The sequence below is a fragment of the Colletotrichum graminicola genome (assembly GCF_000149035.1).
Source record: "Colletotrichum graminicola M1.001 genomic scaffold supercont1.67, whole genome shotgun sequence".
NCBI lineage: Eukaryota > Fungi > Ascomycota > Sordariomycetes > Glomerellales > Glomerellaceae > Colletotrichum > Colletotrichum graminicola.
This window is the reverse complement of record NW_007361071.1, coordinates 67990-90193: the sequence shown is the minus strand read 5'-3', so window position 1 is coordinate 90193 and position 22204 is coordinate 67990. Positions and strand designations below refer to the sequence as shown.

Sequence of the window (22204 nt, the reverse complement as noted above, 5' to 3'; positions counted from 1 at the left end):
TAGATAGAGCGCTAATACTAGAAGCAGTTAAAAACAGCCAAGCATCTGTACTTAAAATTAAATGTGTCGCCTGGCCCCACATAGCGGACCGGGCCGTATGACAAGCGGAGTATCGTGAAGTGGTCTGCTAGCTAGCGCAACGGGCACTGACATTTAGACTTTTAGGATTGGCTGTTTAATCCGATGGGATTATACGCCGATTTTCTATTGACAGCAGGTCGCTCACACAGGATGGCTGCCTCTCAGAAAAGTACTCATGAAGAATGGTGATCTGTTAAAAGATATACGTTGATACATGCCGCCATAACCCGCTCATGGGGCGGCAATCCTGCCCTACGCGCCAATTCTATCATCATTGACCATGTTTCCGGAACCTGAGCGTACCATATCATTCATTCACCAATTAGCCTCGTGTCTGCTTTAAAAAAGAAAAAAAGAAAGGCCAAATCCAAGCAGATATCTTGAACATGTTACGTACCGAGTTTTGCAGCGCTGCTTGGTCCTTTTGCAGGAACTCGCTTATGTCCAGGGAAGACAGCACTTCCCGAATCCGACGGGCAATCTCCCTCCGCCTCGATTGGAGACTGGCGCTTTGTTGGTCTTGGAGGGACGGTTCTCGCAAGGTGGAGGAGGCGCGGCGGCGCACAGGGGAAGTATGAGGAGCACGCGAGCCATACAGGGTTTCAAGCTCGTCGGAGCATATGCTTTCGGCCGACCGCACAATCTCCTCGGCGTAAGCGCTCTTCTCGCGTCCAGTCCATGATTTATGAGAGGCATGCAGGTCCGAAAGCAGGCTCCTGAGCCGCCTCGTGCGGCTGGTCGCCTGCATCGGGCGCAGAAAGGAGTCTTCCGACAGTTCTGACCTGTAGTATGTTGACGTCATTGAATCAATGCTGTCGAATCCGTTATCTTCGACGATTTTCAAGATGCGCTCGAGTCTGGCTTCGAGGCAGTCCTCGTCCGTATCCTCATATTGAGCCGTTGAGCCCCGTCTCCGCCCGTTCGAGCTTGTGCTCACCGGGGTTGTCGTGGAGAAGACGTTGGAAGAGGCCGGCCTCTGCGGGGGAAACTCTTCGCGTTCCATCTTTGTCCTTTTTCTGCGTCTCTGCGGGCCAGCATCCTCGTGCTTATGTTCCCGCTGCGAGGATAGAGGGGCATGAGAATAGTTAGGCGCTGGATGCTTCGATGTATCCGAATATGAGGAGGACTCGCCGTCAGAACTGGACCTGGATCTTTCGGTTCTCGCCCGGTGATTGGAGTGGGAACCATGATGGGCTGCTGCTGGGAGGGCCTGAATCGCTGCCAGAAAACTGCCTCCAGTTGGGTCCCAGAGTTCGTGTGCCGGGCTATAGGTCTGCGCTAATCGGTGGTAGTGCAATTCCTGTCAGCCTGGGGGCTCATGCGTGGCGCAGACGAGTCACTTCAAGACTTATCGGTCTTTTCAGGACATGAACTCACACCAGTATTCCCCATTGGCCAGTTGCATAGACTCAGTTCCAACGGCCTGTTGTGATTGGGACAGGACGGCCAGGTCCTGATCGTGTGCGCCAGGGATTTGCAAGTCGATTCTACTTTCCCAAGGTGAGTGGGAAGGCATGAACCCGACCTGCGGTCCTAGGAACGTGGGAAAGGCATTATGGGACGGAGGCGTAGGGAGTGTCGGATTTGATGACATTTCATGATTATCATTTTCGGCGCTCGTGGATTGCGAGCCTGAATTTCTGTCATGACTGACATGACTGTCATGCTTTCGGCCGTCACCAAATCGTTTGCCTGTTGGCATTATCTCACAGCGTCAGTCAGCCTGGGTCAGTATAATGTTGGGTTCCTACATGACCTCGGGGAGCAAGCAGGTAGAACTCAGTGTGTGCTCACGTTCACGATGTCTTCGCTGGGCCAGTCTGTTCCGCGTCCGCTGCCTATCCTCTCTCGATACCACCAGCTCTGCTGTGGTGGACTGTTCGTCGATGCCCTCCATGAGGTTCGGCTCGACCAAAAGGCTTGTTTGGAGGCGGGGGAGGCTTACTTGGGGAAGATATAGGACGGATTGAGGTAAGCAACAAGATTCTATCCGCCGAGACCGAGAAACGCTAAATCGGAACAAGCCTTCTAAGCTTCTTGGCAAAGCAGTGCCAATAACGCCTCCAAAGCTTACTATAACCGGTGGGGTTTCCTTTGTGTTTACCAACTGGCCGCGCTTACTAAAGAGTGTGTATGATTGCCTATTAGGATATCCAGAGTGGGGCTCAAGTTCCATGAGTTATACGACTGAACATCTTATTGGACTTCAAACGATAACGGCATAGCACTGTAATCGTCACAAGTCTTAGAAAAGACGGGTTCGCCACTACGCCACTGTGTAGTTACCGAACCGAGCCGCTGAGCCGTGCTATATTTCGCCCCGTGGGGGTTAAATCTCTCGCCGGTGGGCTTGGAGACATTGCGCGAGAGGCTGTTTCATAATCAGCTGACGTGAGAGCCACCTTACCAACCATTGCTTGTACAAGTACACCCGAGAGTATGTCCAGGTGCTAGTACTGATCGGGTAGAATGGATTCACGTGTAGGCGGTGGAACATGCAATGTAATGTTGTGAGAATGTGATGGAAACCTACCTGCCTTTCTGGTGACGTCTCGCATCTGCGGGCTGCGTAAGTACCCATAAGGCGAGCTTTTCTTTCACTCACACAGCCTTGCGTAACCCCGTATTCTTATCCGCCCCCTCCCGCTCATCATTTGATTGTGGTTCGCGTACTTTTGTAGCTTGCGATCCTTCAGACTACCTACCCCGGCCCGTCTCTGGCCAGACTCTCTCGTTCTATACAAGTGAACAAGCACACCATTGCGAGTTTCCCCCGTCGGGCACAAAAGCAGGTCGTCTCTCTGTCCCACTCCACCCCCCGATCCGCTTAGTGCTGTTATAAGCGGGCAAAGAGAAACCCGACTCGACGCCACTCCCCGTTGAGACATCGCCATTGTTAGTGCAGCCTCTAGACATCCTTTGATGCTATGAGCCCCCAGGACGACAAAGACGGGAAGGATTCCAGACCTGACGCAATGAGCTCCCGTGACGGAAAGGGCGGGAAGGATTCCAGGCCTGACGAAATGAGCCCCCAGGACGAAAATGGCGAGAAGGATGCTGCCGATGCTCTCACTGCTCTGCCAGTTTCCGACGTCAAGCAGGAAGGCAGCCCGGCTGTTGAGGTCGAGGTCGACGCAGCCGACTCGCTTTTGGTGCGATCCCACGCTACTCTTCCCTTCCTTTTCTCAACTCCGACATTTACTTCGATAGTTTATTGACCGTCGTCCATTTAGGTCAAGTGGGATGGCGATGCTGATCCGCGCCACCCCTTCAATTGGCCACGTTCGCGCAAATGGGCCATCACCATCTTGCTCTCCAACGGCGGGCTCGTCACCCTCATGTCCGGCGCCATGCTTGCACCATCGCTCCACGCCATCGCTCAAGACTTCGGCACCGACGAGGAAGAGACGCAGATTTTCCTCTCCATCTTCATCCTGGCCTTCGCCTTCGGCCCCATGGTCCTCTCGCCCCTCGCTGAGGTCTTCGGCCGCCGCCCTGTCTGGATCCTTTCCAGCTGCTTCTACATCCTGTGGAACACCGTCGCCGGGTTCAGTCGCTCTCCGGGCCTCTTGATTGCGAGCCGTGTTCTCTCCGGCATTGGCGCCAGCGCCGAGTTCGCCGTGACGCAGCCCGTGCTCTCCGACTGCTGGGTGCCGGACGAGCGTGGAAAGTCGTACGCCATCGCCACCTTTATCCCGCTTCTCGGGCCCGCCATAGGTCCCATCATCGGAGGCGCCGTCACGCAGTCCATCGGCTGGCGATGGACGTTTTGGATTCTCTCCATCTATGATGCCGTCTTGGTGATTATCGGCGTGTTCATCCTCTCGGAAACGTACGAGCCCATTCTCCTGTCGAGACAGGCTTCCAAACTCAGGAAAGGTACGGGAAAGCCCTACTTTACAGATGCCGGTAGCGAGTCCCAAGGCTTGGGTGTCAAGCTGTCGCGTTCCCTCATGCGGCCGCTGCGGCTTCTTCTCACACAGCCGATTCTACAGGTTGTAGCCATCTTTCTTGCCTACAACTTTGGCATTCTGTATATCGTACTGTCGACGTTTGCCACGCTGTGGATTCGTCGATACGGCCAGACCGAGTCCCAAAGTGGGTTTCACTACATCGCCTTGGTCATCGGGTATACGATTGCTGCACAAGTAGGCGGCAAGGTCATGGATCGTCTATGGCGGTACCTCAAGGCGCGGTCTGGCGAGAACACGGCGCCCGAGTACCGGGTCCCGCTTATGATTCCCGGCGCCGTTCTGATTCCCCTAGGTCTCCTACTCTACGGGTGGACTGCCGAGCGCCACACTCATTGGATCGTGCCTGATATCGGTATTGGCATCTTCGGCTGCGGCATCATCCTCAATACGCAGGCCATGCAGGCGTATGTGATTGAGTCGTTTCGCAAGTACGTAGCCTCAGCGTCGGCTGCGGCGCAATTCCTGCGCAGCATTGCTGGCTTCGCCTTCCCAATTTTCGCCCCCATCATGTACCAGACGCTGGGGTATGGCTGGGGAAACAGCATTTTGGCTCTGACCTTTGTCGTTATCGGATGGCCTGCCCCCTTTCTCCTGTGGCGGTACGGCGCCAAATTGAGGGCCATGGGAAAGCCGCAGTGGTGAGGCAGGGTGTAGTACTTGTGGTGTGCAGTAGTCTCAGTGGCCAGATATGAAATAGTGTCGCAAAAACGACGCCGTTAATTACGGGCAGTAATTAACGCCTTATATATCCTGTGACAAATAGCGTCGGTGAAGCGATTACGACAGCGTGGTAGTGAGACAAAACGAGACACAAAACGGAAACAGGAAATCAGCAAAGACGGTTGCTTGGTCGCAAGACCCCTTCGCAACCAGAAGAGCCTGTCTAACCTTGATATATTACGGTGCCCGTGATAACCTACCATGTTGATCTTTGCCCCATTTCTAGCTTTGACCATTACGGTCATCTCAAGGTCGATATAGCGTCAAGCTTTTAGAGTCCAAAATTCCAGTCTCCGTTCTCAAGCCTTTCATCTGCTGTTAACTATATTACCAGCCAATATGTATGTATTATCCTGTAGTGGATATGACTGGCGGGCGTTGGTTTAGTTCTGAAGTAGTTTAACCGCAGTTCTAGATTTAAAGTTTCTTCGACATTATGGATATACACTGTATTGTTTGATAGGTATCCCTGCAACCAGAGGGTATTATTTTACACTCACACCACCACGAGGGTATGCATGGCGCAAAGAAACAACAACAAATCTCAGCGCCGCTAGCATCCTCTCCAGACAAGGTCGTCCTACATCTCCTCGATGTTTTCAGGGCCCATGCAGGTCTTCCGCCGCATCTCCACCATGCGGATACACCACGCCTGTAACACAAAGTCCTAGTTAGAGGTACGGCCCTGCAAGATCATTGAGATGCTGAGATTTCTATACGTACCAAGCTCTGGATTGACGATCAGGCCAGGCTCGTAGATGTCAATGGCCCTCTCACTGGCCCAATGCGAGAGCCGCGACCAGTCAACGCACTGGTGCGCCGTCCCGTTGGCGCCGGGCTTGAGAATCCCCGGCTGCCAGCTGTAAATGACGGGTCCCACGTCGCCGTGGCACATGGCGAACATGCGTAGCGTGTTGAGGCAATGATCTATATCCGCCAAGCAGGTTTGTGTGATCAGAATCCGTGCCATATGTGGCTCCAGGGGAGGAAAGGGGGAGGAGGGACAGTGGCTGAACTTACCGCTGTGCGACCTGTTCTTTCTCTTCGTCTCCGCGTCTGCATCGGGCCAGTACATATCGTTCCATACATACTTATGTAGCCATCTCTGAGACGGTCATCGTTAGGTACAATGTCAAGTTAGGCACCGCACTGTTTGCGAGATCTACTCACCACGCAGTGCAACTCATGGTAGACATTCAAGCTCCCCGCGTAGCCGGTACCATCACTCAGGGCCACCGCCTCGCCCTCGCGATGATACTTGACTATGGTTTCCCGACTCAATCTGAGGTTCATTGCTGGGCATTTGAAATAATTAGCGGACATAGCTCTGCGACCTGCAGTGGCGACATTCGTGAGTCTAATAGGTACTTACGCCCCAGGAGCTCTGCCCACGCCTTCTCCAGCGCCGGCCGCGGCGGGCCGATATAGTCGCCGTGCAGGCCGTTGCCCGAGTTGAACTCCTGCACGCTCCAGTCGATGGCCTCATTCGCAGGCGCTTATCATAGCAGCAACAGGTCAGACAGACACTCAGAAACCGAGGGAGGCGGCGAGAAGAGAACTCACAGTACAGGATCTGGCCGCGTAGCTCAGCTCGAGTCCGGCCGAGCAGCACGGCCAAGCCGACGGCGACGACCAGCTGAACGATCAAGACGGCGGCGTAGCCCACCACGGCCCGCTTTTGCTGGTACCACGGGACCGGGCGCTCCCAGCGTGAGTTCTTCTCGCGCGCGTTCAGGAGCCGGTCAGTCGCGTCGTCGCTGTCGTCGCCCCCGCCGTGCTTTGGACCGCCCATTTGGGCGTAATCTTGTTCCGGCTTCATCACCGGCTTGTGGTCGAAATTTGCAGGAGGTGCGGGAGAAGAAGATAGGACTTGTTTGGTAGTAGAAACCGTATAAGTTCTGAGAGATTCAAGCGGGCCCTGCGCGCCGTCCGGGACCCCGAAGAGTCGCCGGCTTACACGTGGATGCGAGTATGGAATTACAGATGTTGCCGAACTTCCGGGACACGCGGGAGCTGCATGGTGTGACTAGCCGCTTACTCCATAAGCCACTCTGGAAACAAACAGGTCAATATTGTCTCTAGAGACCATCTGCCGGTTTTCTGCAATGTCACTGTCATCATCCCTGAGTTGGACGAGGAGCTTGCTCGCTGACCTTGCAGCAATCCATCGGTGGGCCGGACACGCCGATTACGATCGCCCAACCAATTATGATGCTGCATTTCATCGACTGCCACGCCTATATTCGGCACTAAAGGTTGGCACAACAATACAGCCAGCGGCAGAATTAGGCTATACGATATTGGTTTACTGCCAGACTTGGTCATCAAGCGATGACACGACAGACCAACTGGTGACAGGGCGAACGGGGAATGTGCAAATAGCCACGGAAACGACTAAGCAACCCCGAGTGTAGTATCGCTGCATTGGCTTACTGGGGCTTCATTGCGATATCTTAGTCATTAGGCTGTTAGAGTGCTCGCCGCTGTGTAGTTGGTAACGATCCTCACCCGCGTTTTTGCGGCCCCACCAGTCGTATACTAGTGTTTCCTGTGAACTGGATGTACGCAAAGTTTCTACTTGCTTAGGCACCATGGCTGCAACTAGGCGTTCCAGAAAGTCGAGGAGAGGGTAATTCCCGAGGACGTTTCTGCAGTGACAGTATTACCATCACCGTCTTCGAACGTGGCTTCCCACAAATCAGGTCTCTGGAGGGCTTACACGTGTGCCGTGACGACACTTTCAGTTATGATTTTGCTTACTGAAATCACCAATACATTACACTCACTCCACAAGCCAACATGCTTCGTTGACTACTGATGGCCGTGAGCGCGCGAGCCAGCAATGTATTGTCATTGTCACCTCTGAATGACTCTGCGTCTTGGTGAAAGGATTCGAGGTGTCAATGTGCTCCGAGAGCCAGCATCTCATTCTGTTCTCACGAGAGGAGAGGTAACATAGCAAGAGTGACAGAGAGTCGGCCAGTCCATCCGGTTAGTCTCTCTGCGGAACAGGCCCCAGTGGTATACTGAAACCGCGATTGGAGATGGCAAGCTCGAGCACAGCGAAGTCGGTTCATCTCATGATAATACATAAAGAATCGGTTCACGATGGGTCATGTTGTCTAGAGTTCCAGCAGCAACCATCAGCCACTCAGTCCAGAGCAAGCACAAAGAACACCAGACCCTAGACGAGCAGTCGAAGTAACCAACACAGCCCCTTTGCAACTTCTAGCCTATCCAACCTCCCAAACGCCAAAATGCAGAAGGTCGCTCTTCTTACCCTGATCCTTGCGGGCACTTCGATTGCCGCGCCTACTGGTGGTAAGACATAGTTCCAGCTCCCGAATCTCGTTGGGTACTACGAGGGCATGGTTCACGTATCAAATCTCTAACAAAACCTTTCATCTTATAGCCGACAAGCGCTCTGACGCCGATGCTGCAACCCTCTATGTCGCTGACAAGCGCTCCGATGCTGATGCCGCTACCCTTTACGTTGCCGACAAGCGGTCTGATGCCGATGCCGCAACCCTCTACGTCGCCGACAAGCGGTCTGATGCTGATGCCGCTACTCTCTACGTTGCCGACAAGCGGTCTGACGCAGACGCCGCAACCCTCTATGTCGCCGACAAGCGGTCTGATGCCGATGCCGCAACCCTCTACGTTGCCGACAAGCGGTCTGATGCTGATGCCGCTACTCTCTACGTTGCCGACAAGCGGTCTGACGCAGACGCCGCCACTCTCTACGTAGCTGACAAGCGCTCTGATGCTGATGCCGCAACCCTCTACGTCGCTGACAAACGCTCAGACGCAGACGCTGCTACTCTTTATGTTGCCGACAAGCGCTCTGACGCTGACGCTGCTACTCTTTATGTTGCCGACAAGCGCTCTGACGCTGACGCTGCTACTCTTTATGTGGCTGACAAGAAGAAGCGCTCTGACGCCGATGCCGCCACCCTCTATGTCGCCGACAAGCGTTCTGACGCCGATGCCGCTACTCTTTACGTTGCCGACAAGAAGAAGCGCTCTGACGCGGACGCTGCCACTCTTTACGTTGCCGACAAGAAGAAGCGCTCTGACGCCGATGCCGCCACCCTCTACGTAGCTGACAAGCGTTCTGACGCCGATGCCGCTACTCTTTACGTTGCCGACAAGAAGAAGCGCTCTGACGCGGACGCTGCCACCCTCTACGTCACCGACTAAATGTACCAAGTGAGTACTGACCGCCGCACGGATTCCATTAAGCCATCCCTTATACAAGGCAGTTCATTGTTGCCTGTGGTATTTGCTGCCAAGAGGCCAACATGAACTTCCATCGGCGGTTGAGGAATACGGAACTGTGACTAGCTCGGTCAACTTGGCAAAGTCAACAGTAGCTCGTGTGGACGCACAAACATGGCTTTCTCAAGATGAAAGCGAATGATAGGACGGGTGAGACGCGTGGGAGGGCGGGCTATTTTGTACCTGGTTCACACCCGCTAGGCGAGGGGGAGGGGGTGGGGGTCTGGTGACTAGACTGACTGTATTTCATCTTTGGCACACTCATTTGGATAGGCCTTGCAAGAATCTCTCACTCGTTTAACACACTATGAAATAGATCAGGTTTCGGGGACGTACATGATGTTTCAGACCACCGCGCACATATTAGACGGCATCGCGTCCCGCAGGATGGCAGCTTACGTAGTAGAAGTGATAGTAGACGGAGTATATCTACAATTGCGGCGTCGGCGGTGGAGGCGACGCTCAATATTCCGAGGGTTGAACAGCCACTTCTCCGACTAATCAGCGTCGAGCAAACCGCTTTGCCATGTGGGTTTACATAGAGGCTTTTACTATGTACTATGTACATTGTGTTTGCAGGTTCCCCAGCCCCCCACGTTGCCTGATAACCCCGGTGTGTGTCACTGCGTAGTAACGATTATTCCCGGTATTCTCCGTACACGGCATCCTTCTCCTCATCGGATGCCGCCGAGTGCATGGGCCGGAAAGACGTCGACATTATCGGTATTGTTCCGCCTTCAGTTGGTTGTGAGATGCCGGAAGAGGGTATTGCACCTGTCAAGTATGTGCTACGAGCGAACGAACGATCGTCACATGAACCCTGAACCTGGGCGATGGGTCCCCGATCCTTCAGCTCACCCAAAGCAGGAAAAAGGAAGAGGTCAAAGCTTGACCCTGAGAATGGGATCGACACTAAGTCCGAAGACTTACCCGCGCGGCGGTGGCCACAAAGACTCTAAGAGGTAGGCCGTTCGGCCATCACCAACCCACCCACCACTCCTCAGCTCCCCCACCATCGTCACACGGTCCTACAAGCGCCCCAGTACCAAGGTTCGTGCCAGGGAACGCCGTGTCAAAGCATTAGAGTGGGCTCTGTGTGCGCCATCACAGTCCGAGCGGCCGTTGGTGAAGCATCGATATCTTGGTTCTGAATACTCCGTCCTGCATCTAGGTAGTTAGATCTAGAACCCACTGGCCCTATTGCCTTCTCCAGTAGGCCTGACGCCTATAGGAAACTCCGATTGCTTTACAACGTTGGCCATCTTTTGCCTTAGTAGTTGTCGAATCTCTCAAGTTCTACATACTGCCGCCTAGCATGTACAGGGTAGATATAGTTTGCCCCTCCTTCTGTCGGATCCTGCCGGAGGGGGGGGGATCTGATGAAGAAGATAGTCTGCAACCTCCCCGGCCCCTTCCCCACCATCGCCTTCTACTGTGGTCCCTGAGAAGTCCGATGCTGAAGAAGTCCGATGTAGAAGAATTCCAGGATGAAGATGCATTGCAGCGGGGAACTCGCCCGTGCGCGGGGTCTGTGAGTACGATTGCTCAGTTAGTTGGACCCGTTTTCTGTCACGACACTGCAGCCAGCTCCACGAACTGATCATGATCCTAGCCAAGTCTGCACCACAATTAACCCGTGGACTCCGAATGTTGCTAACTAGTAGTCGCCGATTACTTAGTAACGCGATTCACAACCCATGTACGATATGTAGCATCCTCGCATCCCACATGACATACGGAGTATTTGTCTGCGAAACGCCTCTCGGGTCCCGGCAATGACGGGCGTGTGTGGTGGTGGTAATTCTCAGACTCTTTGATTAATGGACCAGGCCTCGATTTCATATAAGTCTTGCTTCGTCCGTTGGCTTAGTTGCCCCCTCCCCCCTTCCGCCTCATCCCACATAGCATGAGAGTGTAGAGAGAAAACCCCCCACAAACGACTCAGGTGATACCGCGCCCTTTTTGTTTCTTGGGCATGGCCGCACCAATTCGGTTCCTCGCCCTGTTCGCCAGCCTCCTTGGGCTGGCGAGCTTGGCATGCGCGTCGCCGGTGACTCCGTTAGACCTCACAGCCCTGCCGGGCTGCGCCGTAAGTGAAAAAAGAAACCCCGAGGGGCCTGCTTCCGGGGCACGCAAGGGGGGGACGAGCACCCCCGCTTACACCACACGCATAGGCTACGTGCATCTTGCACGAGATAGGACGATCCGACTGCAGCTTCGGCAACCAGACGTGTCTCTGCGCCGACACGACTTACAACAGCTTAGTTGAGGAATGCGTCATTGCAAACTGCACAGTTAAGCAAGGGCTCGGTGAGTAGTGACGGAAAGGAAAACACAGCTCGCGAACGAGGAAGAAAGAGGGGACAATGTGTGTGTGTGTGTTGGAAGTTTTGCTAACCGCTGGTTATCTGTCTTTTCTTCTGCAGTGACGAAGAACACGACCCTGACGGCCTGCGGAACACCGTCGTCGACCGAGACAGACGGCACCCTCGAGTGGCTGCGCGTCGTCCTCTTCATCATTCCGACCTTTTTCTTCACCGTGCGCATGGTCAGCAAATACTTGCAGCTCTCGACCTGGGGCTGGGACGACACGACCTTCGTGTTTGCCTATGTATGGCCTGCCCCCCTAATCCCTCCTCACTTCCGGTGGCAGAGAGCCCGCCTAATACCGCTCGAAAACGGCTAACCGTCTCCTCTCAGATTGTCCTCGCGGCGTTTCTGCCAGGAAACTATTACAGTAAGTTCCAAGTCGGCTGTGGTCCAGTCTATGCACCAGAAGACTAACATGCGTCTTTGTGTAGTCACGGAAGCCGGCTCAGGGAGAGACACGTGGACGCTTACTCCCGACCAGATCACCAAGGTTCTTCTGGTAAGACCATCCTGCTCCTCCCCCGTCCGATGTTCCGATATCCTCCCTCAGCCCCCGTTGTATACATCAGCCAGAGAGGCTGACAAGAAGACCGGAAACAGATCGTATACATATTCAACCTGCTCTACGCGACCTGCCTGTCGCTCATCAAGGGCTCCATCATCCTGCTGTACCTACGCATCTTCCCCGACACAAAGATCAGGAAGGTCCTGTGGGGCACGCTGGCGTTCAACGGCGCGCTCTGGATTGTCTACATAGGCCCGGCCACCTTTATTTGCAAGCCCATCAGCTTCTTCTGGCAAGGCTGGTCGGGGGAGATGGAGGGCCACTGCATCAATATGCACGCCGCGTCCGTCTCCCACAGCGTCCTCCAGCTCACGTTCGACGTCGTCTTGCTCGTTCTCCTGGCGTCGCAGATCTGGGGCCTGAACATGAGCCCCAGGAAGAAGATTGCCGTGTTACTCGTCTTCAGCACCGGTATCTTGTAAGCACGAACGACCACGACGAACTCCCCTCCCCCCTCTCTCTGTTGCTAACCAACGACAATAGCCTCACGGCCGTCGGCGCTTACCGTGTCAAATCTCTCACCGTCTTCGCTGCATCTGACAACCCCACAGGTATGTTTGGCCCTTTCTCATGCAACAGATCACGCTCTTGTCCCGCCGGGAGATTCTGACCAAACCGCCGTATTCCAGTCAACACATACGAAGCCGCCATCTGGTCCCACGTCGAGCTCGCCACGGGAGCCTGCGTGGCCTGCTTCCCTTCCACGCGCCAGGTCTGGAACTGGATGGTCCCGACCTTGGCCGAAATCACGGGTGTCAAGTCCAAGTACGGCTCATCAAATGAGTCGACCCCCGAGAGCACGCCGCCGTCGCCGCCGTCAGACTACTCCAGGAAGCAATCCGGGAAGCAGTCCTGGCTATCGCGCATAGCGGCAGACCTCAACACCAACGTCTCCCTCCGCGACATGCGGAGCACCAGCGCCGCGAGCCTGGTAGAATCCAAAGACCCCTCAGCTGTGCCAGCGCGTTACGGCGAAGTGTAAGCCGGAACCCCAGTAATGAGATAGGCGGTGGGTGGAGGATGGCAGGGGCATTTGGTCCAGCGCTCGGACAAAGTATGCACATACATGACTCGACGAACACAGTGGAAACGACAGTGGCGTGGTCAAGGGGAGAGGCAGGCAGCACAAGCGTGCCAACCCCCGTGTCGATGCCGCTGTTTCCTGAATGAAATGAAATGGTTAAATCTTCTCGTCTTCTTGCTCTCGGTGACATCCCACAATGCCGTGTTAGTACAAGTATCTCCTTGACACATACCATGACTGCTTAAAGCATGCCCTCTCGACTCCAGGTCCCCACTTGAACACGCCAAAGATTCCCATTACTGGCAGGGGTGGATGATCGTTGCTCTGTATGGAACCGCCGTTATCCACCACTAGTCTGTCTCATCAGTTATTAAGCGGGCAGATGGAACGGGGAAGCTCGATCTGAGCGCACATCCTCTTAATTCTCCCTTGGCGACGGCAACAGGGCTTCCCAAGGCTTCCGTGTGCCGGCGGGAAAACAGCAACCGAGACCCAAAGCCAAAGGGGGTTTGATCACTCGAGAGGCTTATGGCCTTGCCGAGACCACAGGATGAAACAAATGGGCAGTAGAAAGCAGCCGCGTTCGTTAAAGTAGGTTCATGTCTATTAGGTATCAAAAATCAAGTACGACATTCAACACTTCTATACTCGAATGAATCGACAATCCCTGCTCGTCACAGTGGTCTTGCACCATCTATGAGATATACTGCAGAGTTTTATAGCAGGCCAAGGGATAGCCCCGAATTTCTGAAGAATGCCCAAAGATAATAGTGAGAGAGAAAAAGGAAAGGAGAAGATAGCCCATCTGTCTTGTACAACATGAAGTTTCAAGAGTCGGGCGCGTGCCGTGTTGTCCCATCACATGAAAACCATGCCAGCGGCAACCGCACCGAGAAGGCCCATCAGCGGCATCGCACTAAATGGTTTTAGGACGGGCTCGCCGGCAACCACCACGGCTGTTGGGGACGTGAACACAGGGCCGGTGGTGGCAGAGGGAGGGCTAGGTGTGTTCGAGGGAGGCCTGGAGATGCTCAGGGGAGGACTCGAGGGGGCAGTGGCGCGGCTTGAGGGGGCAGCGGAACGGCTCGAGGAAAAGGTGGAACGGCTGCTGGAGCGATTTGTTGTGTTTACGGATGACCTTGTGACAAGTGTGGGACCTCCAGTGACGGAGAGCGTCGACGTCCCGGCGCGGATGGAGGATGAGACGGCCAACGTGGTGTTGGTTCGGATACCGCTGGAGCGGCTGGAAGAGGCGGACAGCAAGGGTATACTGGTGGCAATGGGGGTATTATTGCGAGTGACAGTCGAGCAGGTGCCGTTAAAGTTGCAGCGCGTTAGAATAAACTCGTCCGGGGGGACGGGATAGGTAAATGTCGTGACGGGGCGGCAGATGCTGTTGTAGCAGTCTGTCAGGGTCGTTGCCCTGCTGGACAACGGTATGACGACGGGTATGGTAATGACCCTGCAGGTCCCGTTGAAGTTACATGTAGTGGTGGTTATCAAAGAAGGGGGGCTGACTGTGGGAACCGTGGAGACAGAAGTGATGGTAACGTTGTTGTTGGGGCTGGTGAAGGCGGGCAGGATGGCGACACTGGACGAGGTTCTGTTCAGGCCGGGGAGTAGGATGGTGATTGTAGTTCTGATTGTGATGGGAATGACCCCCAGTGGTGTCGTACTCGGGATCGTGGTGGTAGATGGATCCGCAGTCGAAGAGGGGGAGCTGGACAAGCCCACGGTGGTGAAGGTAGTAAGGGTGATGGTGGTGATGGCGATGGTGGTTACCACCTGGCCATTCACACCGGCCAAAATCGCGGCGCTCGTAATGAGGCGGATGAGGTTAGTCGAAACCATCCCAACGGCAGACGACAGACACGAGACTGTGTCGTCAGCTGGGGGGCGAGCCGTCGAAAGCCCTAAAGAGGTTCAAGAAAGAGGGACAAAAGCGAACGTAAAATGCAAGAGCGGAGAGACGGAAAGAAAAGGCCGTGGTTTCTGGGCAGTGACTTATGCTGCTGTTTGTACAACGAGGTGAACGGAGTCAGGATGGTCGGGCTCAAGCGGGCTTGATATATCTAGTTGTTGTCCAGACAGTCATATCTCCTTGTCTTAGTAGACCGGCTACTGCGAACGGCTATGACCAACAGGTGAGAATCGAGATGAAAAGACTTCCCCTGTGAGGTCATGAATAGCCAACAGCTTTATCGAGGCTCAGGTGCTGCTAATAGCTGGAAAGGCAGGCAGCCAGGCAGTGTGCGCTCCGCGTGCGCTCTCTCTGTTTGAACCGTTTTGGTAGCACCATGATGGACGGTTGAAAGCAACAGGCAACGCGACGGATATGGTTACGGTAACATATTAAGGCATCGTACCTGAAAAAAGGGAAACGGGCCCAGTTCCGGTTGGACTGACGTAAGCTGTGTTTGGACACATCAAGGAAATTGACCAACCAACTTTGGATCCGGATAAGTCAAGGGCCGTTCAAGGCTAAGACACCGCGCGAAGAGGCTTACGAGGATGAAAGGAATGTTAGTAGTCCTGGAACCTTGTCCTCGGCAACCGTTCACAGCGAAACGGATCGAGGATGGGAGACACCTGCATTCCTGAAGATCCGACATGGTAGCCCGATTGCGGAGTGATTCCCGAGTCTCCTAATGGAGGCATCACTCTGTGTGCGAGATGGGGCATCTCTTGCATCTTGGCGGATCAAAGTGGTTCTCGCTTGACCAAGCAAAGAGAACATGCAACGCTTGGAAGGTTCCTCTCGATAGTCAAGCGGAGTCGCCACCTATAACCGAGCTTCGCACAGAGGGTTGTCGTGAATTCGACTTACACGTATTTGTAGACCAGAACGGAGTTGTAAGCCAGGGAAGAGTGGGAAGGGGTGGGGGGGTATTAGCCAAGAACAACGACATTCGGCATTGGAAGGAGCAGACGGCATAGTAAATGCGATGAGATGTTTTATATGATGATGAGTCTTGTGTTGCTCAGGACTCTGATCCCGGTTTTGCCACCATGCAAAACGCCCCGACAAATGAAACATATCCAAGCTGGGTTATTCATACATGACATGATAGCCTTTGACCTTCCAGTCCCCCCTCCGCTCTCGCCATCGAGTTCCACCTTACACCTTACAGCTTCATGCCGAGAGCCTTGTGCACACGCATGCTCTGCCTGATGCTCAGGTCGAGCATAATCTCCTCACTGCCTCCAGGGATGGCGTACGCACGCACATCGCGGTACAGTCTCTCGACCTTGCCACCTTGGCCGCCGCGCGAGTATGACAGGCCACCGAAGATCTGGGAGGCTTCGCGAGCGCAGAACTCAAAGGTGACGGTGGCTTGGGCCTTGAGACTGGCAATAGCACCGCCAAGCTTGAGCATGGCCTCGGTATCTCCCATCTTCTCGCACTGATAGATGAGATTCTCGAGCCACGCGTACGAGGCCTCGATCTGGCGCGCCATGTGCGCGAGCTTGAGACGAATGACGGGGTGCTCGATGAGTTTCTTGCCAAAGGTACGACGCTTGTTGGCGTACTTGACGGACTCCTCGTAGCAGACACGGGAGAAGCGGATGCACTGGATGATGATGCCGATGCGCTCGTGGTTGAAGTTGGTCATGATAACTGGAGAAAGTTAGCAGCTGTGCATGGACACACGTGAAGCGGGTTGGAAGGGGAAAAGAAAGGGCATACCTCGGAAACCCTGGTTCTTCTTGCCGAGTAGGTTCTCGACAGGCACCTTGACATCCTCAAAGGTGATGTAGGTGGTGCCGCTGGACCAGACACCCTGGCAGTCCATGCGCCTTGTCGTGACACCTGGGCCTCTCTCGATAAGCAGCAAGCTGACACCGTTCATGCCCTCGCCGCCCGTCCGCACGGCGGTGGTGAAGTAGTCGCACCAGATGCCGTTGGTAATCCACTTCTTCTCGCCGTTGACGATGAAATGCTTGCCATCCTCGCTGAGCTTGGCTTCGCACGTCAGGTTAGCAACGTCAGAGCCGGCATCGGGCTCGGTAATGGCCAAGCAGATGCGCTTGTCGCCGTCGAGAATGCCGGGCAGGATGCGGTCGACGAGGGCCTTCTGGCCGAACTTGACCAGAGGCGGGCAGCCGATGCCGAAACCGCCAATGACGTTCCAGACGAAACCACCGGATGCGGCGCGGGACAGCTCGTCGGTCAGCAGCATCTCGTGGAAGAGGTCCCAGTCCTTAGGGTCGACTGAGGCGACGGTGTTCTTGGTGTACTGTGTCGGGTAGTGGACACCGAGCAGACCAGCCAGGTAGCCGCGCTCGCCCATCTGCTTGTAGATGGAGGGGTCGACCTCCTTCTTCTCGTCCCACTCGGTGACATAGGGCTCGACGTTGTTCTCGACCCACTCGCGGATCTCGGCGCGCAGGGCAGCATGAGTCTCATTGTAATAGGGAGTGTGGTACTGGAGAATGAGTCAGAGAGGCTTTTGCTTCCTGGAAAGAAAAGGTCTCCGGGAGTCGGACTTACGGCCTGGTACCAATTGGGGTCGGCGTAGGGAACCATATCGCCAAAGGGGTCCATGGGCTCGGACTCCTCAGTGCTGCTGGCGACGGCCTTCTTGGAGGCAGCTTTCTTGGGAACGGGAGCGGAGGCGGCGGGGGCGGCCTCGACGGGCTGGGCCTTGCTGTCGAGGGAGCCGACCTGGAGCTTGGCCTTGTACTTCTTCAGGATGCCCTCATTGTGGTACTTCCAGAACTGCTTGGAGGCGTCCTTGCCGGCGACGCGCTGGAGAATCTTCTTGCCGCCTGGAATGAATTAGAAACGGGATAGGCAGGGGAAGACGTAAGATTGCGAACGCACCAGGGTGGTCATCCTGGAACTTTGTGAGGTCGTAGACGTCCTCGTCGACGATGATGTATAAGTCCTCGGGCTTGTTGTGCGCCGCGACGTCGCTGGTCGAGAAGGTCTTGGACATTGTGACTACGGGGTGTGTGTGGGTATGGGTGTGTAGGATTCAATGCGATGTGCTGGGAGGGGCAGGCACTGTCCGAGGCAGGAGGATAGGAAAGGAGCAAGGAACACACAGTTCAATGGAAGGAAGACGAGGGGGGATAGGAATGTTTAAAAGATGTCGAGGCCGGAAGAGGTGTGCGCGAGTGGTGGCTTGTCTGGGGAAGTGTGGTGGAGTAACGAGTCGCGACGGCCATGGTCGGCAAAGGAACTGGGGGAACATGCCAGACAATCACATGCTTGCTTTCAAAGGAAAAGGTACCTTTCCTCGTCTGGGGGTGAAGATCAGGTGCAGGTGACCAGGAGAGGTACCTCCCCCCCCCAAGCTTAGTCCCCCAGGATGCGTGGACGGACACAGCCGCAGCCAGCTGGGGTGGAGCCGAAAGACAGTCTGGGGTACCTTTTGCGCCAAAAATACATGACAGAGTACCTTGGTATGTCTACAGCATCCATCCAGACCCCCAGGCGGGACCTTCTTCCTTCGCTGGGGATTTCCCCAGAAAGAGAGAGGCGACTGACTGATCGATCGTGTGTGGGTGCGGGGGAAGAGGGAAACATCTGCAGCGAACTTGTCCACTTTGGCCGTCACCGTCAATTGACACGAAGCACCTTTGTTTATTCTCTTCTTTTTTTTCTTCTCTCTCTCTCTCTCTCTCTCTTCTGGCTCGGATGTATGGCTGGTTTTGGGACAACAGCCCCGTGAATAGCCGTGGAAGGCTGTACCTACCTATTCGTTAGACTTTGGGGAAAAGGAGGGAAAAAACAAAAACAAAAAAACAGGACGATTGGATTCTGCACACTAATTTGTGTCATGTGCCCATGTGTTGTCATCCATGCTCGTGTCGCAGCTGCCAGTTTACCGGTACCTGCCTAGCGTACATACAGCATACCTACTGCGATGTACCTAGTGGTATATTCGCATGGTCTCAGAGGGAAAGAAACAGAGACAGACAGACACTTGGGTGCGACCGTCCACAACACATGTGATTGCCCACCTGCTGTTTCGGGCGTCGCATATCACCTCCTTTCGGTTGATGTCATCGAGGGGGTCTCCTGCCTTGTCCTGCCGCTGCCGTTTCTGATCCGCCAGAGTGGGTCCTTACCTCGGCATCTTTTCACTGGTGTCCGGCCAATGGGAAACACGGGGTTGGTCAGGTGAGGTGGGCCTCTGCTTCGGTGTAGCATCACCATGTACGATGTACATACATCGTGTGTCTGCCGCTATGCCTGGCCGTGCCACGGTGGCCGTGCCACGGACTCGACTCCAAGGCATCACCGCTCCCGAGATTGCTGAGCCAAACGCCGTCTGACCTAATATAATATGTAGTCGTTGACAAACTGCATGTCATGTAAGGGCATAATACTTACTACCCAGATCTTGCCAGGTGGGCACGTGGCCTTCTCCCCACCAGATAAAGACAGACACACGCCTGGCTTACCTTACCTGGATCGGGGAGACTGCATCTTGACCTTTCGTTAGAATATCAGCCATCTATCGCCAGTGGGCTGGGACATGAGGGCGTCTAGGTCGTCGCCCATAGCAGGCTTCGTCCAATGCTGGATACTAGTACCAAGCAGTGGCGTTCGGCATCTTGAATCGCCCGAGGTAATCGTCCGCCGATTCATTGAAAAGTGGCAACATAGCCAACCATAGCAAATACTACAGTACATAGTTCTCCAATCAAAAACCAAAGCAAGTCGTCTTCCCGCCTCTTTTGACCCTCCCAAACGCCGGATCCCCACGCCAAAACAGCCCACTTCAGGTATCATTCCATCGGCCACAGGTAAACCGCCTGCATATATTCCCATCTAGCATTCATCGACATCTTCCCAACCTCGCGGGGCCGACACGCTAGGCCCCGCGAGGCTTAGCCTTGGCCGCCGCCTTCTGCTTCTTCTCAACCTTTAGTTTCTTCTTCTTTTCCTCGTTCTTGGCGTCCAACTTGCGCTTGGCCGACGCTTTCTCCTCCTCCGTCTTGGGGATCACCTTGAAGAAGCCATCCAGCCGGACCTGCTGACTGCTCTTCAGGTTCTTCTCCAGCCTAGCACCCGCCGACCGCACGCGGTCCTCCGAGAAGCCCTTCTCCATGACGAGGTATTGCACCAGGCCGTCCATGTCGGGCTTCTCCCACTTGAAGTCGCACAGCGGGTCGTCCGCCGGCCGTACGTCGGGGTTAAGGAAGAGCTCGCGTGCGTCCTGGTACGGCCAATCGTCGGGGACCACATACTTCTGCTTCGGGTCGTTCTTGAATGCCTCGACAAGCGTCTCCAGGTCGCCGTGCTCGCGTATCAGTTTCAGCGCTGTCGAAGGGCCGATCTTGGGAATGGGATCGAGGTAGTCGCAGCCAAGGAGGATGCAAAAGTCGACGAACTGTTGTTGGTAATCACAAGTTAGACGGTGCACACCCCATCGGTGACTGGGCTACGACGTAACGTACCTGCTTGCGCTCCATGCCGAGGCCAGCGAGCACCTTATCAATGTGAACTTCTTGGATGGGCTCCTTGCGCGCCTCGCTGAAGGTCAAGTGGCGCAGGAGAATGGGTGTATCGAACGTGAGGGTATCCATGTCCTCGCTGGCTGCAGCGTACACCTTGCCGGCACGTGCCAAGACAGCACACTGGGCCTCAGCTTCGGTGGGAGCAACGATGTAGGGAATTCCCATAAGCTTAAGTAGCTTCTGGCAGTCGGCGTTGTGCTCGCGGGTGACTCGCACCGTCCGGCGGGAGAATTTCTCAACATCTTCGGCGGTACCCGTCTCTTTTGCCTCCTCGAGGCCCACAGTAGCTTCTTGCTTTCTCTGGAATCGCTTGGCCAGCTCGCCAGATTTAAGCTTGGGCGGGGCGCCGTCGAAGACGTAGAGGGGCTTGATGCCGTTGTCGACCATTCGGAGGGTTCGGTAGAAAAGACCCATGAGATGTGAAGTCGTCTCCCCACTCTCGTTCGTGAGCTGCTGGCCTTCGGAGCGTACGGCGATGAGGAAAGAGTAGATGCTCATGGACCTGGGTACTCGTTAGCGGGTAGGTAGGTAGGCAGGCAGCGGTAGTATTCGCTGGCATCACTCACGCGTCCTGTTTCTGCGTTAGCACATGAGTCGGCGACGAGGTAGTCCGCCGGGACTTACAATAGCGACCTTGCGGCCAAAGTGCGCCTTAATGTCCCCCTCCTTGATGGCATCAGGAGCCTCCTCCTTGATAATCTGGAAGAGGTGCTTAATACCCATCTTGCGTCACTACCTACAGGCGATGTGACTGGATTAATGCGAAGTATTTATTGGTAATGATGCGCGGCAGCGGGTAACGGGGTCGATTCTAATCAAAAAGTATGAGCGAATTGCGGCTCGGGAAAGGGATAAGAGGTAGAGGCTGAGATTTGTTGGAAAGGCTTGTCGCGAACAGTGAAGACCGGGGTAGAAGGAAAGAAAAGGGACGAGCACGAGCTCGACGCGCACCGCACTTTGACGCGCCTTCGCATTCGAGTTTGCCCCGCCACGCGTTTAATTGAATAGCACTGTCACCAGCTGGCAGCAAGCGTTTGCCAACTCGACCCTTTGGCAATATCATGACTATTGAGGCCATTGACCCAGCGTATCTATCCTACATGATAGGTGGTCGTTTGTATACAACTTGGTAGACCTCGAGGAAATTCATGCAAAATCGGTTTGTTGTAACCTTCGCCGTATCAAACAACCGCGCTCAGCGTCGGATTCAAGCACATATCATGGCCTCCGGAACTTGTTGTTTGAGACAGCGGGCAGTGTCAATTGTGCACCCCCTCCCCCTCCGCAACACTTTAATCATTCATTCATTTGGCGTAAACGGCGAGGTCCACGGCTGCCTAGTTTACTGTAATCTGCGTGGCGTAGCCACTGTTAGGAACTAAGAGGTAGTTGTGGTCGTTGGAGCACCGAACCGCGATTTTCATATGCATAGGAAACATCCGAAGGAATGGTTGGCTAGATGACTTTGACATCAGCGGAGCTGTCTCGTTCTGGCAACACAATGCGTTTAGCCACAGCCAGACGAGGCCACACCCTAGGTTGCGCTGGCAATGCATGTCAGCATTTGGGACAAATCATCTCCGAATCTCGGACTGGCTGACGGGAACCAGCCCCTCCATGACTGCAACAGCTCGCTAGCGGCAAGCGGCATGCCCAATTGCTCGGCCCTAAATCCGATGACTTCTCACTCGAGGCTGCCGCCTGGCGGTGAACTCCCGC

At 54.8% G+C, this 22204-nt stretch overlaps 9 protein-coding genes across 9 annotated transcripts; 3 read left to right on the top strand and 6 right to left on the bottom strand.

Moving 5' to 3' along the window:
- Positions 1-403: 403 nt before the first annotated feature.
- Positions 404-1084, bottom strand: GLRG_10785 (uncharacterized protein; the record flags this gene model as incomplete). The annotated part of the gene is made up of 2 exons (XM_008101470.1): positions 404-415; positions 479-1084. 2 exons carry the CDS (start codon positions 1082-1084, stop codon positions 404-406), a joined length of 618 nt encoding a protein of 205 aa, XP_008099661.1.
- Positions 1085-1757: 673 nt separating this feature from the next.
- On the bottom strand, positions 1758-1978 carry GLRG_10784 (uncharacterized protein; the record flags this gene model as incomplete). Its single annotated transcript, XM_008101469.1, has 2 exons — positions 1758-1773; positions 1833-1978. 2 exons carry the CDS (start codon positions 1976-1978, stop codon positions 1758-1760), a joined length of 162 nt encoding a protein of 53 aa, XP_008099660.1.
- Positions 1979-3056: 1078 nt separating this feature from the next.
- GLRG_10783 (major facilitator superfamily transporter) lies at positions 3057-4697 on the top strand (the record flags this gene model as incomplete). Its single annotated transcript, XM_008101468.1, has 2 exons — positions 3057-3233; positions 3315-4697. The coding sequence occupies 2 exons, from the start codon at positions 3057-3059 to the stop codon at positions 4695-4697; spliced, it is 1560 nt and encodes a 519-aa protein (XP_008099659.1).
- A 745-nt stretch (positions 4698-5442) lies between these two features.
- GLRG_10782 (uncharacterized protein) lies at positions 5443-6567 on the bottom strand (the record flags this gene model as incomplete). Its single annotated transcript, XM_008101467.1, has 5 exons — positions 5443-5702; positions 5796-5880; positions 5946-6070; positions 6148-6270; positions 6339-6567. The coding sequence occupies 5 exons, from the start codon at positions 6565-6567 to the stop codon at positions 5443-5445; spliced, it is 822 nt and encodes a 273-aa protein (XP_008099658.1).
- Positions 6568-8032: 1465 nt separating this feature from the next.
- Positions 8033-8975, top strand: GLRG_10781 (glucose-dependent insulinotropic receptor; the record flags this gene model as incomplete). Its single annotated transcript, XM_008101466.1, has 2 exons — positions 8033-8096; positions 8188-8975. The coding sequence occupies 2 exons, from the start codon at positions 8033-8035 to the stop codon at positions 8973-8975; spliced, it is 852 nt and encodes a 283-aa protein (XP_008099657.1).
- Positions 8976-11028: 2053 nt separating this feature from the next.
- On the top strand, positions 11029-13154 carry GLRG_10780 (CFEM domain-containing protein; the record flags this gene model as incomplete). The annotated part of the gene is made up of 9 exons (XM_008101465.1): positions 11029-11142; positions 11228-11363; positions 11480-11664; positions 11754-11790; positions 11855-11922; positions 12024-12406; positions 12472-12539; positions 12618-12966; positions 13073-13154. The coding sequence occupies 9 exons, from the start codon at positions 11029-11031 to the stop codon at positions 13152-13154; spliced, it is 1422 nt and encodes a 473-aa protein (XP_008099656.1).
- An 858-nt stretch (positions 13155-14012) lies between these two features.
- Positions 14013-14863, bottom strand: GLRG_10779 (uncharacterized protein; the record flags this gene model as incomplete). The annotated part of the gene is made up of 2 exons (XM_008101464.1): positions 14013-14282; positions 14531-14863. The coding sequence occupies 2 exons, from the start codon at positions 14861-14863 to the stop codon at positions 14013-14015; spliced, it is 603 nt and encodes a 200-aa protein (XP_008099655.1).
- Positions 14864-16137: 1274 nt separating this feature from the next.
- On the bottom strand, positions 16138-17952 carry GLRG_10778 (acyl-CoA dehydrogenase domain-containing protein; the record flags this gene model as incomplete). Its single annotated transcript, XM_008101463.1, has 4 exons — positions 16138-16631; positions 16701-17439; positions 17505-17782; positions 17838-17952. The coding sequence occupies 4 exons, from the start codon at positions 17950-17952 to the stop codon at positions 16138-16140; spliced, it is 1626 nt and encodes a 541-aa protein (XP_008099654.1).
- Positions 17953-19839: 1887 nt separating this feature from the next.
- Positions 19840-21208, bottom strand: GLRG_10777 (XPG domain-containing protein; the record flags this gene model as incomplete). Its single annotated transcript, XM_008101462.1, has 4 exons — positions 19840-20358; positions 20426-20987; positions 21052-21056; positions 21110-21208. The coding sequence occupies 4 exons, from the start codon at positions 21206-21208 to the stop codon at positions 19840-19842; spliced, it is 1185 nt and encodes a 394-aa protein (XP_008099653.1).
- Positions 21209-22204: the final 996 nt, after the last annotated feature.